Source organism: Clavelina lepadiformis, chromosome 3, assembly GCF_947623445.1.
Source record: "Clavelina lepadiformis chromosome 3, kaClaLepa1.1, whole genome shotgun sequence".
NCBI classification, from domain to species: domain Eukaryota; kingdom Metazoa; phylum Chordata; class Ascidiacea; order Aplousobranchia; family Clavelinidae; genus Clavelina; species Clavelina lepadiformis.
This window is the reverse complement of record NC_135242.1, coordinates 17,279,092-17,290,859: the sequence shown is the minus strand read 5'-3', so window position 1 is coordinate 17,290,859 and position 11,768 is coordinate 17,279,092. Positions and strand designations below refer to the sequence as shown.

General features: G+C 34.8%; 1 protein-coding gene across 4 annotated transcripts; it reads right to left on the bottom strand.

Moving 5' to 3' along the window:
• Positions 1 to 149: 149 nt before the first annotated feature.
• LOC143448259 (merlin-like) lies at positions 150 to 11,522 on the bottom strand. Of its 4 annotated transcripts, XM_076947902.1 has the most exons (17): positions 11,382 to 11,522; positions 11,113 to 11,248; positions 6,952 to 7,080; positions 5,255 to 5,338; positions 4,958 to 5,085; positions 4,656 to 4,758; positions 4,278 to 4,446; positions 3,713 to 3,822; positions 3,437 to 3,550; positions 3,137 to 3,259; positions 2,918 to 3,049; positions 2,623 to 2,699; positions 2,447 to 2,546; positions 2,149 to 2,280; positions 1,970 to 2,088; positions 1,706 to 1,862; positions 150 to 1,150 (listed from the first exon to the last, which is right to left on the bottom strand). In XM_076947902.1, exons 1-17 carry the CDS (start codon positions 11,465 to 11,467, stop codon positions 1,115 to 1,117), a joined length of 1,935 nt encoding a protein of 644 aa, XP_076804017.1. In that variant the 5' UTR covers positions 11,468 to 11,522; the 3' UTR covers positions 150 to 1,114. The 4 variants fall into 4 exon arrangements, with proteins under 4 accessions (XP_076804017.1, XP_076804016.1, XP_076804019.1 ...); XM_076947901.1 differs by having other exon boundaries at positions 1,970 to 2,280; XM_076947905.1 differs by lacking the exon at positions 150 to 1,150 and having other exon boundaries at positions 1,722 to 1,862; positions 1,970 to 2,021.
• Positions 11,523 to 11,768: the final 246 nt, after the last annotated feature.

The window sequence follows — 11,768 nt, the reverse complement described above, 5'->3', positions numbered from 1 at the left end:
GTAATCAAAAACCGGTGTTTGACCAAACAGGTCTGACAACGCTGATTGTTCGTAATTACGGCATCGTATACGCAGACGATCAGAAATTTGTTTTACGAGTTGTTTACCGCACATCTCCGAAATTTCAAGCTGCTATTGCCATTCTGATATACTGCAAAATTCTGCATTTATTTGATGACAAATAACATACCAACGAAAGAAATTACAAGAAAACAGTATGCCTTGAGTGTCGATCACAGAAAAGTTACAAAAACACTGTCAAACGATAAGCAGACAGCTGGTGGGTTTGCAGGAAATTGTTCTATCTCCTTATGGCAGTATACACAATAAGCAAACTCGATTTCACAATGCTTAAGGGGGGGGGTGCACAGCATCGGTAAGCAAAACTATCCAGGCACGAAAGCTAAGCTCGGGCACCTGATTGGCTTGTTTGTACACCCATCACTTTGCTTCATTCCACCGGCTTTCATGTCAAACAATTTGTAGTTGGTTACAAACAACAGCAGCATATCACTGAAGGCATTGTAAGCATGATTAAAAATATTTGGTTTCAATAATGTGCAACATAGATCAAAAATGGCTGTAGGACAGTATCCTTCTGGCTTACATAGTTCAAATAAGATGATTCGTAAAACATTTTAAGACATTAGTCATCAACTCAAACCAAATTATTCGTTGCCATAATTATCGATTTCTTATCAACATTTAGTACTCAACGAGATAAGTGATCTTAGTGCTACAAAAAACAACAATTATTACGTAAACTATTAAAAGAAGCTTAGCACAACGGTTTGATATTATTTGTCTGATTAAATTTAAAGGTAACCATGAACACAAACAATGTGTAAGTGCATTAACAAACGTTAGAAGCAAAACATTATATGAAGCATAGTTACAGCACTAGTCATGATCGTTACAGTGAAAGGCCTTAGACAAGTCAGACAGTGAAAGATCAGACAAGTGTAATGAAATGGAAAGTAAAACAAATATCATTAAAAAACTATATAAAAGCAGCACCACAAAATGCAAGGTATCAGAAAATCCACAACATCAACGATACTTTGCTTCATTAGACCCTCATTAACTGTGAGTGACAAGGAAGCTTAGAAAGTTGCTATACGCCATTGTAGTGGTGAGGTCTTTGCTGTCCCTAAAAATAATTTTCATTAAAAATAATCAGTTTAGTAGATTTTCATGAAGTAAAGTTTCTAATCACTGCATACACCAACTCAACTGTTTGTGTTACCATTTCACCATAAGTAGGTCGTGGTGCCCCGCCCGTTGTTAAAGATAGACGGTTAGAAAATGGGTATGCTAAAAGTTGTTTTAGCTATTTAGGATTTATATGAAGTTAGATCTAGCTCAGATTAGAGGACGGATTTAGGTTATTATCTTATACAATTTAAGTTGACAAGATACCTACAGCCACGAACGAAAAAAATGACCTAGCGATCAATCGTGCATGAATGTTGGCTGACGCGTGTGTTAATGCGTACCACGGTCTCGCATGGGTGTGTGCATGCATGCGCACTCCCCAACGCTCGCGTGTTTTACAATTAAAATCTTTTGAAAAAACTTTTGTAAACGCTTTTGAGCCAATTTGTACACCCATGCGACTTTTACTCGAATAAAAACTTCCTCAACCTGACAGTATGACTGGGTATGTATGGTTTGGGTACAACCATAGGACTTCCGTAACACTTACTTCATTGTGTATAGCATATGTTTGATCTGGATGGTGGTTATTTGGTGGGATTTGATCCACAAAAAGCATATCGTCGTCAACCTTCAAAACTTCGATTTCTGAACGAAGTGTTTGGAGCTGCTGTTCAATATTACGGCTTTTTACTTGATATTCCACTCTGGGATGAAATAATTGTTGTGTGTCATTCATATTCACAACACTAACACGCAAAATTATTAAGCATAATTCAACAACATATAAACCAGCTGCCTAATGAGCTCACACCTCTCCTTTTCTATTTCTTGTGACAGTTGTTGCATGTCCGCAATTGAACCTCCTGAATTGGAAAATTCATGACTATTTCTATCCACTTGATTAGTACCATCAGACGCTGTACTTGCATTCTTAGAGGATGGGTAAAGGTGAAACAACATAGATTTTTGATTATTAGATGTCCCGCTTACTGTCGGTGATGGTCCAGCTTGATTAGTACCATTTTGGGAAAGGTTGTGTACTGCCATAACTTGGCTATGTGACTGATTAACAGGGAGATAACTTGTTCCTGGTGTACTTCCAGATGTGCTGGGAGAGTGATGCTATGATGACAAAATTCTTTTAACAACCAGATGTCCGATGTTCATTTAAGATGTCGTATGCAATTACTAATAATTAATGTATTACCAGCAGGTCAAGTACGTCACCTGGTTATAAAATGCAATGTACTTAAGGATTATATGCATTTAAAAAAAAACAGCTTATTACCATGTTGGAATTGTTCATTCTGTTAATTTTACGATTCGCTTCAGATAAGGCAGCTTTTGTTGCATGCAATTCGTTCCGTAGATTTTCCATTTCAAGTGATCTGGTACAAAAAAATATTCATTAGTAGAAACTTTTGTATGATCTCTTACCTAAATGTATCAGTTTTATCCTCTTACTTTGCTCTAGATTGCTCAGATAGTTGTTGTGTAACCTTCAGCAGGTTTTGTTTCAACAAATGATTTGCTTCTTGAAACTGAAAATAAAACATGCTTTAACTTAGACGTAAAAATGTTACTTTTAGTAGTATTGTTAGCACACCTTATTTTCATTTCGAAGAAATTAACAAACGAAGCCGTGACTCAAAGAAATGTGTAGTTGCAACATAAATAATTGACCATCACTCAAGGACATTTCAACAAAAATGAGTTGTGCAATGGAATCATTAACCTAGTGTTACATTTTGATGCGCACCTGATTATTATCCATTTTCAGCCTTTGTATTTCATTTTCTGCGTTAGACACTTTGATGCGAAGTAATTTGGCTTCTTCTTCAGCAAGTTTAGCCTTCTCAGATAAGAGCTCAGCAGTTTCTTCAGATCTTCTCTACAATAACAACGGTGGAACAACATAAAAATGTTTCGAAAATGATTACAGTAGGAATGCAATTGTTGACAAACTACATTTTATTACCAGTGCATCGGCGGCTGCTTTATTTTCTTCTTGCAAAGGCTTTAGTTTTTCCTCCAATTCTTTCTTCTCTTGTTGAATTTGAATTCTTGATTCCCTCTCCTTTCTAAATCTTTCTCTTTCGGCCTGCAAAAGTAAAAGTCAATGATGAATCGAAGACCATGCATTTTCCCTTTTATCAATTTCTTTGAAACCGGACAACAGACATCTCTCCAACAACGATCAACTAAAGAACGTGCGTTTCGCCTATAATTAATCCATACTTGTAACTGCTATTTCATGGTTTCAAAATTGCCCTTTTACCAATTTTCTTTCTCTTTCTTCCTTTGCTTGTGTCTTCATATGTTGAATTTCCATGCTATCAACTTTACGTTTCTTCATGTAAAGATCATGATTTCCTTTACAGAGTTCTAATATCTGAAAAAAAAATTGTAAAAAAATTAAAATTACAAGACCAGACCTCATCAAAGATGTAGGAAATTTCAAAGAAACAATGAAACATGAAAATCAAAAAGTGCTTAAAATTTAAAAGAACAGTGAAAATTATGAAAAATACATGAAATAAAACTGCTTGTATACCAGTTTATTTGTATCGGGGTTATCAGTTACAAAGTGTAGTTCTTCCGACTGAGCATGTAAATTTGACACAGATGCAGCCAAATTTAGTCTTCTTCGACCAAGAGTGCCTCCTGAAATATGCCAACAAACGTTTACACAAACACAATCTTTACTTCATTAACGGCCAGTAAGCAACAAACATAAATACTGGTCATACATATTGCTCTACCTACGGTAAAAAATAAAAAAGAAGGTCGATTTGTACACTATTAAAGCAGAAATAAATTTCACTCGCAGTTACAATCTTCACATGCTTAATGAGTTAAGGTATGTACTTAATGGTAAATTATATTTCTGTAGAAACATTGTACAAAACGATCCTGGTTTTATGAGTATTTTGCTTTTTATTTTAGCTCAAATGGGCCAGTAATGATCTGATTTATATTTATTAACCAGTGGTTAATAACCACTATAAACCTTGATATGATAACACAAAAGTTTATGAAATTCAAAATGGGTGCTGTATGCAGGTACTAATTACGAGATATATTTGTGACGATTTTACCTAATTTCTCAATGATCCTACCTGCAATTATTTTCGGAGTTAACTTTATTGAAAAGTTATTCCCCTTGTATGACATATCTGCAAGTTCACTCCATTGGTATGATTTTGTTTGCTGAAGCTTGTCACCTTTAGGATATAGAGACACAGATTTCGCATCTATACCTAGCCACATATCACAGCCATTGATGTCCTACAAACGTAAGAACATTTATGAAACCATTACTAAATAAAAACCTTCCCATTTACTATCATTAGTAAATAAGTGTACTTTTAAAATATTATTTAAGCACTCCCAGAGGCCAGAACTAAGAATTTTTTAAAGCAAAAAAAAATTACTCACAGAACTACTTTAATAATTCTTAAGTTTAAGGCAACATGTTTCATTGATAATCTCATAACCTTGATTTCAAAGTAGTTTACTCCACTCATTTCCAAATCTTGAACTATTTTAAGATACTCCAGTTGTGCTTCATCCCGGGTTAAGCCATGATGATTGGCATACCTATAAATATTCAAACCACTAGTGTTTATCAATGGTACATGGAGACTGCAGCCGTAAAAAATACATGAAATACCAAAGAGTGCAATATCAAAGGAGTTTTTGCAAACCAATTATCAGTGTTGTGCATTACATTGTTCTCGCATACTACAAGGAAAAATTTTTTCATCCTAACTTTTATATGTTTATTACTTGCTCTTACCACTCTGTAATCTGGTTTTCCCACATCTGTCCAGTTACAGATTGAAATTGGTCAATAACACTTTGCGGAAGCAATACTTCATTTGCAAGAAATCCTGGTTGATGCACATCTGGATCATAGTCACCGTACTAAATACATTCGAGAAACAAACTTGATCACCGGTAGTTACATAGCAAAAGAGCATAACATGACCTTATATACAACAGGGCCGTCTTTATTCTTGTAGCAGATTTACTAAATATGCATCTTTAACTATGCAGAACATTAACCATAGCGTAATTAACAAGAACAGCGTACTTTAGCTTGTACAGCGTATGATGCAAGCAATATGGAAGCCTCAGGAGAACAATGAAGTTCTTCATTTAAAATAAGATGTTGAAACTGAAAAAACAACACATTATGATGGAATTTTTTCCACAAAGTAAGAAATTCAGGGTAGGGTTGGGACAAAAATGAATTCATCATTCAACATTTAATGTTATTGGTCGACCAAATCTAAAGTACTCAGGTATGACCTGACAATGTCGTTTCATCATACTAAAAATACGCAGATGGACTGTATCTAGTCAATAAAGTGTAATGTAACTTTCAGCGCCAGGATATACAGCATCGCATAAAGCAGAAAAACAACACCTGACTTGTGGTTAACAGTTTGTTCCATATTCAGTTCATGGTGACCTAACTAAAGATATAATTTTTACACTGTTGTAAGCTTATCCTATCACTTGATAAACCACGAGTCTTTTGGATTTTTTAGCTTTTTTAATTATGCGAAATATAATTTTACCTTTTTTGGTACCATGAATAAAACTATGTAAAGCTTGATCAGCGTGTTGTTTGAGGTCGTGTTTTATTTTCCCACTAAACAGTCAGGAAAAAAGATTGCTCAAAAAAGGTTTTCTACTTAAAATAGTTGGTGTCGCAGTGCATAATTAAAAAGAGAAGTACCTGGCAGACGAGATGCGAGATTCCTAATACAGACAGTAATATGTTTAGGCTATATCTATAGTCTCCGGCCTCGATAAACAAACATTTAAGTTGATGTAAAAGAAAATATATTTGACATGCCATAAATGGACAGATAGATGTTTTAGGAACATAAACTGATGCTGTAAACACATTCATACAAACAAGGTGTTTGATAAAAACAACTGAAAAACTGTGGTGTGATTTTTACGTGTGATACATTGTGCACTATATATCTGAACTCTATAGGGTAGAGTATGTGTAAAAACAACCTCTGATAGTAATTAATTGAACAATAACTTTGTGCTGAAAAATATTTGTTAATGATTACGTCTGATAAGCATTACCTTTTGCAGTTTTGCTACTACATAATGCAAACCCATAATACTTGCATTAAAACCACTTTTACATTTTTCTCGATTATTTAACGGTTATGTTGCTTACTATGTTAGATCTTATTGTTCTTTAATTTTTTGTCTGTTTAGTGGCTGTTTGCCTCTTGTTTCTTCTTTTTTTGTTGCGGCAAAGAAGCTAGCCATAATCAATGTCAAATGTCTAACAAGATCAATACATTCGCTCAAAATGGAGATGTTCATGTGGAATGTTCAAGCTCGAGTTTGTATTCAGTGCAACTACCATGAGCGATCAGTGACAAAAGCAAAAACTAGTAAAAATGCAACACTGGAGAGAACTTATGATTTGGCAGCGAATTTTCTGTTCATGCAATTGGAATTTAAACTGATTGTAAACTTGTGTAAACTATGCTAAAAATAATAAAACTATGCATGATGCTGAGTGACCATTGCAAAACTTGACCAAGTCTGAATATTAGGAATATGCCAAATTGCCAATACTCGGCCAAGTACTTGGACTTGACTCGTCCCACCTTCAATACGAGCAAAAATGCAGTTTAATAGACAATATTATGTCAAAATTTTGAACAATTAACTTACAAATTTATACTTAAATTTAAAAAAAACAATAAGTTTTAAATGGTATAGAATTTAAAGACACCATTTATATGCTACCTGCAAGTAAAATAAATGCCTAGTAACTTCCTGGATTAAGTCTTCTTCTACAGCTTCAGGGTAAAACTTGGCAAGGAATTTGAACAAAATAAACCCGTCATCATTTATTGGTAAATTTTGATCCAGAATCTGAAACACTTCACAATTAGTAAATATACGTAACTAATAACATTAACATATAGTAGTGGTAGTGTAGTGGTAGTATACCTCCCCTGTATAGTGTACTTGTTCATTACGCATCAATTGGTTAATATAACATGCATTTGTTGCTTTCATATTTTTGGTTAGTGGCCGATATTTCTTTTAATAGCATTACACACACTCTTTTTATGTACCTTATTAATAGCATATTAGCCATGTGTAGTGCTGGCGTAATCCAGCCAGTTTAATTGGTGCACTTACAGACTGGGAGTAGTCATAATTTGAAATAGTTCGTTTTCAATTTGCGTTATCAACTTCAAATACCTTTCGAGTTGAGCAAAAAAATTGGGTTTAACACTTTTAAAATATTTTCTTTCTACTGCTAAAAATCATGTAAAGACGGTTTGTACAATATAGCCGACAATAAAGGGTACAGGCAGCGTACATTAATTAATATTTAAAAGGCCTAACTTAAAAAAACTTAACAACTAAAAGCCATGTTCTCTATGGACTACCGCCTTGTTGTGGCGGAGAAACTGGAGTATATAAAGAAAATTTTGAGCTAAACCGTACAAGATTTTGTGTTTAAAGGGATAACTATGATACAGGCAAAGAGTAAGAAGCGAGAATAAAGACATTTTAAAACCTACCAACATGAATATCCTCACGAATGTCAATCAAACTCCCCATAACAGTAAGGAACTCATGAATGTGTTCGCTACAGCTTTGGATTGGGTACAAAACACACGTAGTCATGTGCCCTTGCAGATCCTATGTGTGTTAGCTCACAAATCAGTCAAGGCTAACAGTTCATAAACTGGAACGTTCTTTCTCTGGCTGGAAAAGAACAGAAACTAATAGGAAAAGCAGTATGTTGTCACTTGGATGTTGTAGCTTGTAGGCATCTCTTCTACAAAGCTGGGTGTTGATGTAAACTTCTACTCGCACATCAATCGAAGATCCAGTTTCTGTCACGGTGGATGTGGGGTCAGTGGGGATGCTCACAAATCCCTGGATAGAGAATTGTGTGGATAAATGGATTCCCTTATAAAGTTGAGTGTCGACATTTTAGAGCTGTTAGGAATAGGCCTGTTATATGAATAGATGTATACCCCAAAATCAACACCACAATACGAGTTTGTAAATGAAGTTGAGGATTTCATGCAAAGAATTGCACCCAATGAATCCACAGTTCTATTGGGAGACTTTATTGTACTTACTGTAATTGATTGATTTTATAATCGTTATAGTTAACCATATCCCACAAATAAAATATGGAAACACAAAATCAGTTACAAAAATTCAATGACCAACAAATTTTCTTTTCAATGATTTTCTTTTGTATGATGCTTTTGGAACATCTCTTTTTAAACTTCAGTGAATCTTTTAGTAATTGTCGAATTTGAGGCCCATTGGATATTCCAGCTTTCAGTTTTTCTTCAGTTAACCCAGAAAACACCAAGCAGATATATTTGAATCATTCTCCATGAAAGTTGAAAGCTTTAACATATTGCTTCATGGGCCCGAGTTGGATATGCAACGGCGGAAGAATGATCTTTTCTGCTGTCACCTAAGATTCATGGATGATATATTTATCGCCTGGTGTTCAACTATCTCTATCTAAACTACCTATCGTTTGGGTCATTGCAGCACTTTCTTCTTTTACTAGAAGTAGACATTTTTAATTCAAAAACTACTTGACTAAATGATCTAAATATAAAACCAATAAACGAAATTGAGTCTAACATAGCAGCTAAACTAGAAACTTTTTGCCACACAGCGTTACTGGTTAGTTTTAATATCCACCCTCACTTGTGCTATCTTGCTTACCTAACAGCGAACTGCCTCCTTTTGTCAACAACTAACTAGTGTGTGGGTTTACAAGTCAAAGAAAAAAATACAGCACATGCTAAGTTTGAGTCCCCACCAATGCTGCATCCTTTTCAGAATTAATACAAACGTTTGAACAAAATGATACAGTTACTTTCTTGAAATTTATCAAAATATTCCAGTCTGCTTTTCGTCAAAGTGCAAGATCAAAACTAAATCAAGAATAAGTTAATTCTGATTTGTTGGCCTAGGAAATCATAACAAGCAAGAAACCGTATGACCTGATGCCAGTAAAACGAGTTGCTACGTGCTAACTCATTTGGAATTAATGGTAGGGGTGCTCTAATGTGGCTAAATTTCGTTGTATTCCTTTTCCAAAACTAAAATGACAAGCATATAAATACTTCAACACATACACAAACCAATTAAAGTAGTCAAACCATAATGTTGGGTTGTGAAATAAAAAGTGTTCATAACTAAAAAACCTGACATGATGGAGAGTCTAAGTTGACATTAGGATTCAGCGACACCAAATTAGTTAGAATCAGTTGACAAAATCAAAACCAGACAAAAAAAATTCTTTTTTTGTAGACCAGTGTTAACGTACATGAAAGGGTGTGATTGGAAAGCATGGTGATGCAAATGTTAATGAAACCGGAAGGTGTATCTTACAGCTATGTCACAATAATAGTCTTAGGAGTATGAACACATTTGTTTACGACAAAGATGTGCACAGCTATACCTGGTACAGGGAAAGTGCACAACAGTAGTCACTAACGTTTATCTCGTTTCAACCGACTTCTTTTTTGTCTCAGATGCGCACTCGAGTTAAAAGAACAGCTGAACTATCTACTGAGCACCACCTGATTGTCCTGCCTGCCTCTCTCGAAATCTCTAGCACGCCCAAGATCTTATAAAACCAACTGATCACATAGAAGCATGTAAGTCTTAGCTGTCAAAGACATGAAAACAATATTGTCACATGTCAAACAAGTTAAGTGACTTTCACACTGCAAGTTGGAATGCATGACTATTTAAAGTTGCAATCCTCGCAAATGCTACCAGCGAATTCAAGCAGAAATGGCTTGACTCAGCATGGTCGAAGGTCAACCAACAAAACCCATTACTTCTTACAAGTCATTGTCTTCTTTACTTGGTACACTGAGGTGAGAAAAGTAGCAGCACAGACAGGGAAACAGTCAAAAAAGCATAACCTGAAAGAAATTCAGAAAAAAGTTGGAGTCAGACTGTATAATAGCCAATGAAATATTCTGGCAAATCATTTACATACTGCAATGTAAAAGATCACCTGCTGCAGAATCTGTTAAAAACCAAGATGGTGGCCCTCTAAAAACTAACATATATACTTGAGACGATGATCAGAGAGAGAATATTTATTTGTTTCAGAACGCCGTTGCAGAAACGGTGGCTGACACACAGCTGATGTGTTTTGAGACTGAAGTTAGCCAATTAGAAATATTTCTGGTGAGGAAGTTGGTTGTTATAAAATTTGACATGAAATGCTGTGGAGTCAAGTAAAGTGGAATGGACTTTAAGGAAAACACCAAGAAATTGTAAAATGGGTGTTATCAACCCAATACAGAAAGTAACAATAAACAGTGTTTGTAGTAATAGAGCATTTTTCGGCTAGGTATGAAACGGTGTATGCCAAATGCTCAGGTCAAAGCACAACAAATGAAGTTTTCAAAATATTCAAAAGATTGTCTGTGCAATGTGAATTGTACATTGACCTCAAAAAGGTTTATGATCGAGTTCCTTGAGAAAAGCAACAAAGAGTATTGCAAAAGGACAGTAATAATGGCAGCTGCCCAGAAATCTGTGTCTGTTTGAATAAAGTTAAGTCAAGACGATTCAAAGTGGAAGTTGCACTCCACCAAGGATGTAAGCCATGTGTGGACTATACCCCAGTCGGAATAGTACATTTCAGGAAGCTTGAAACTGGCAGCTGTATAAGTACCTATTTTGCATTTTACTGTTTTGATAATTTGTGGTCGATGAAATAAACACTTATTAACATGGAATGGAGCATACGAAACATAAAACACTATTTGAATCATATTTGCATTTTGCAAATCTTGCAGCTAATGCGTAGTAAATTAAATCTTATCACCCACGACACAAGTTATGTTAACAAAACTAACTAAACAACAATGCTCTTGAAATAAACACCTTTTTATCCAATTTTACCCAGCCTGATGAACCATCAGAAAAAGAACATGTGAGACCAAAATACCAAGTCTCACGAAGGCCGATTGTATGACATACCAAGTCAAACACATGTTTTGGTTTAGTGAAGTAGTTGACACTATTCCAAAAACAAAGAGTAAGTTAAGTATATTGGATATTTTCATATATAGCAGGCCTATTATGCTATAAATATCACAGTCAGATTACAAAAAACTACTAACAAAGAAAGCTGCACATTTTCAAGCACACACCTGAACTCCATATCAGCATCAAAAGTTGAGATCCTTACAGACAACAGTTTTGGTCTGGGCTTTTTCTTTAAAATATTTAAAGGCATTTTTCTTTACTACTTCAGCTATATAAAAGTTAAATCAACTTTATTGTGTGAACTTACTTCTGAAAATAAAAACTTATTAGAAAAATGATAAAATATTCATTTACCTTTCCGATTGTCATATAGCATTATCATATATAATTTACAGCTTATATAATTTTTCTTGTATTTATCGCTAGCCTACCGTTTATAGATATCACTCTAAATTCAATGAAAAATAAGCTTCACTTATACACAGTTAATACCATGCAAACTTGGACGCATTTTCATTGCATGCTTTGCTGGCCAAACATCCTGCTCAGGT

What these genes read in the sequence shown, in the direction of transcription:
- LOC143448259 (XM_076947901.1), bottom strand. Translation starts at nt 11,467, where the DNA reads ATGCCTTTAAATATTTTAAAGAAAAAGCCCAGACCAAAACTGTTGTCT. An exon ending in AAGAAAGAGAAAGAAAATTG is followed by an intron (nt 3,260 to 3,436) that starts GTAAAAGGGCAA and finishes TTACTTTTGCAG; the next exon opens with GCCGAAAGAGAAAGATTTAG. An exon ending in AAGCAGCCGCCGATGCACTG is followed by an intron (nt 3,050 to 3,136) that starts GTAATAAAATGT and finishes TTGTTATTGTAG; the next exon opens with AGAAGATCTGAAGAAACTGC.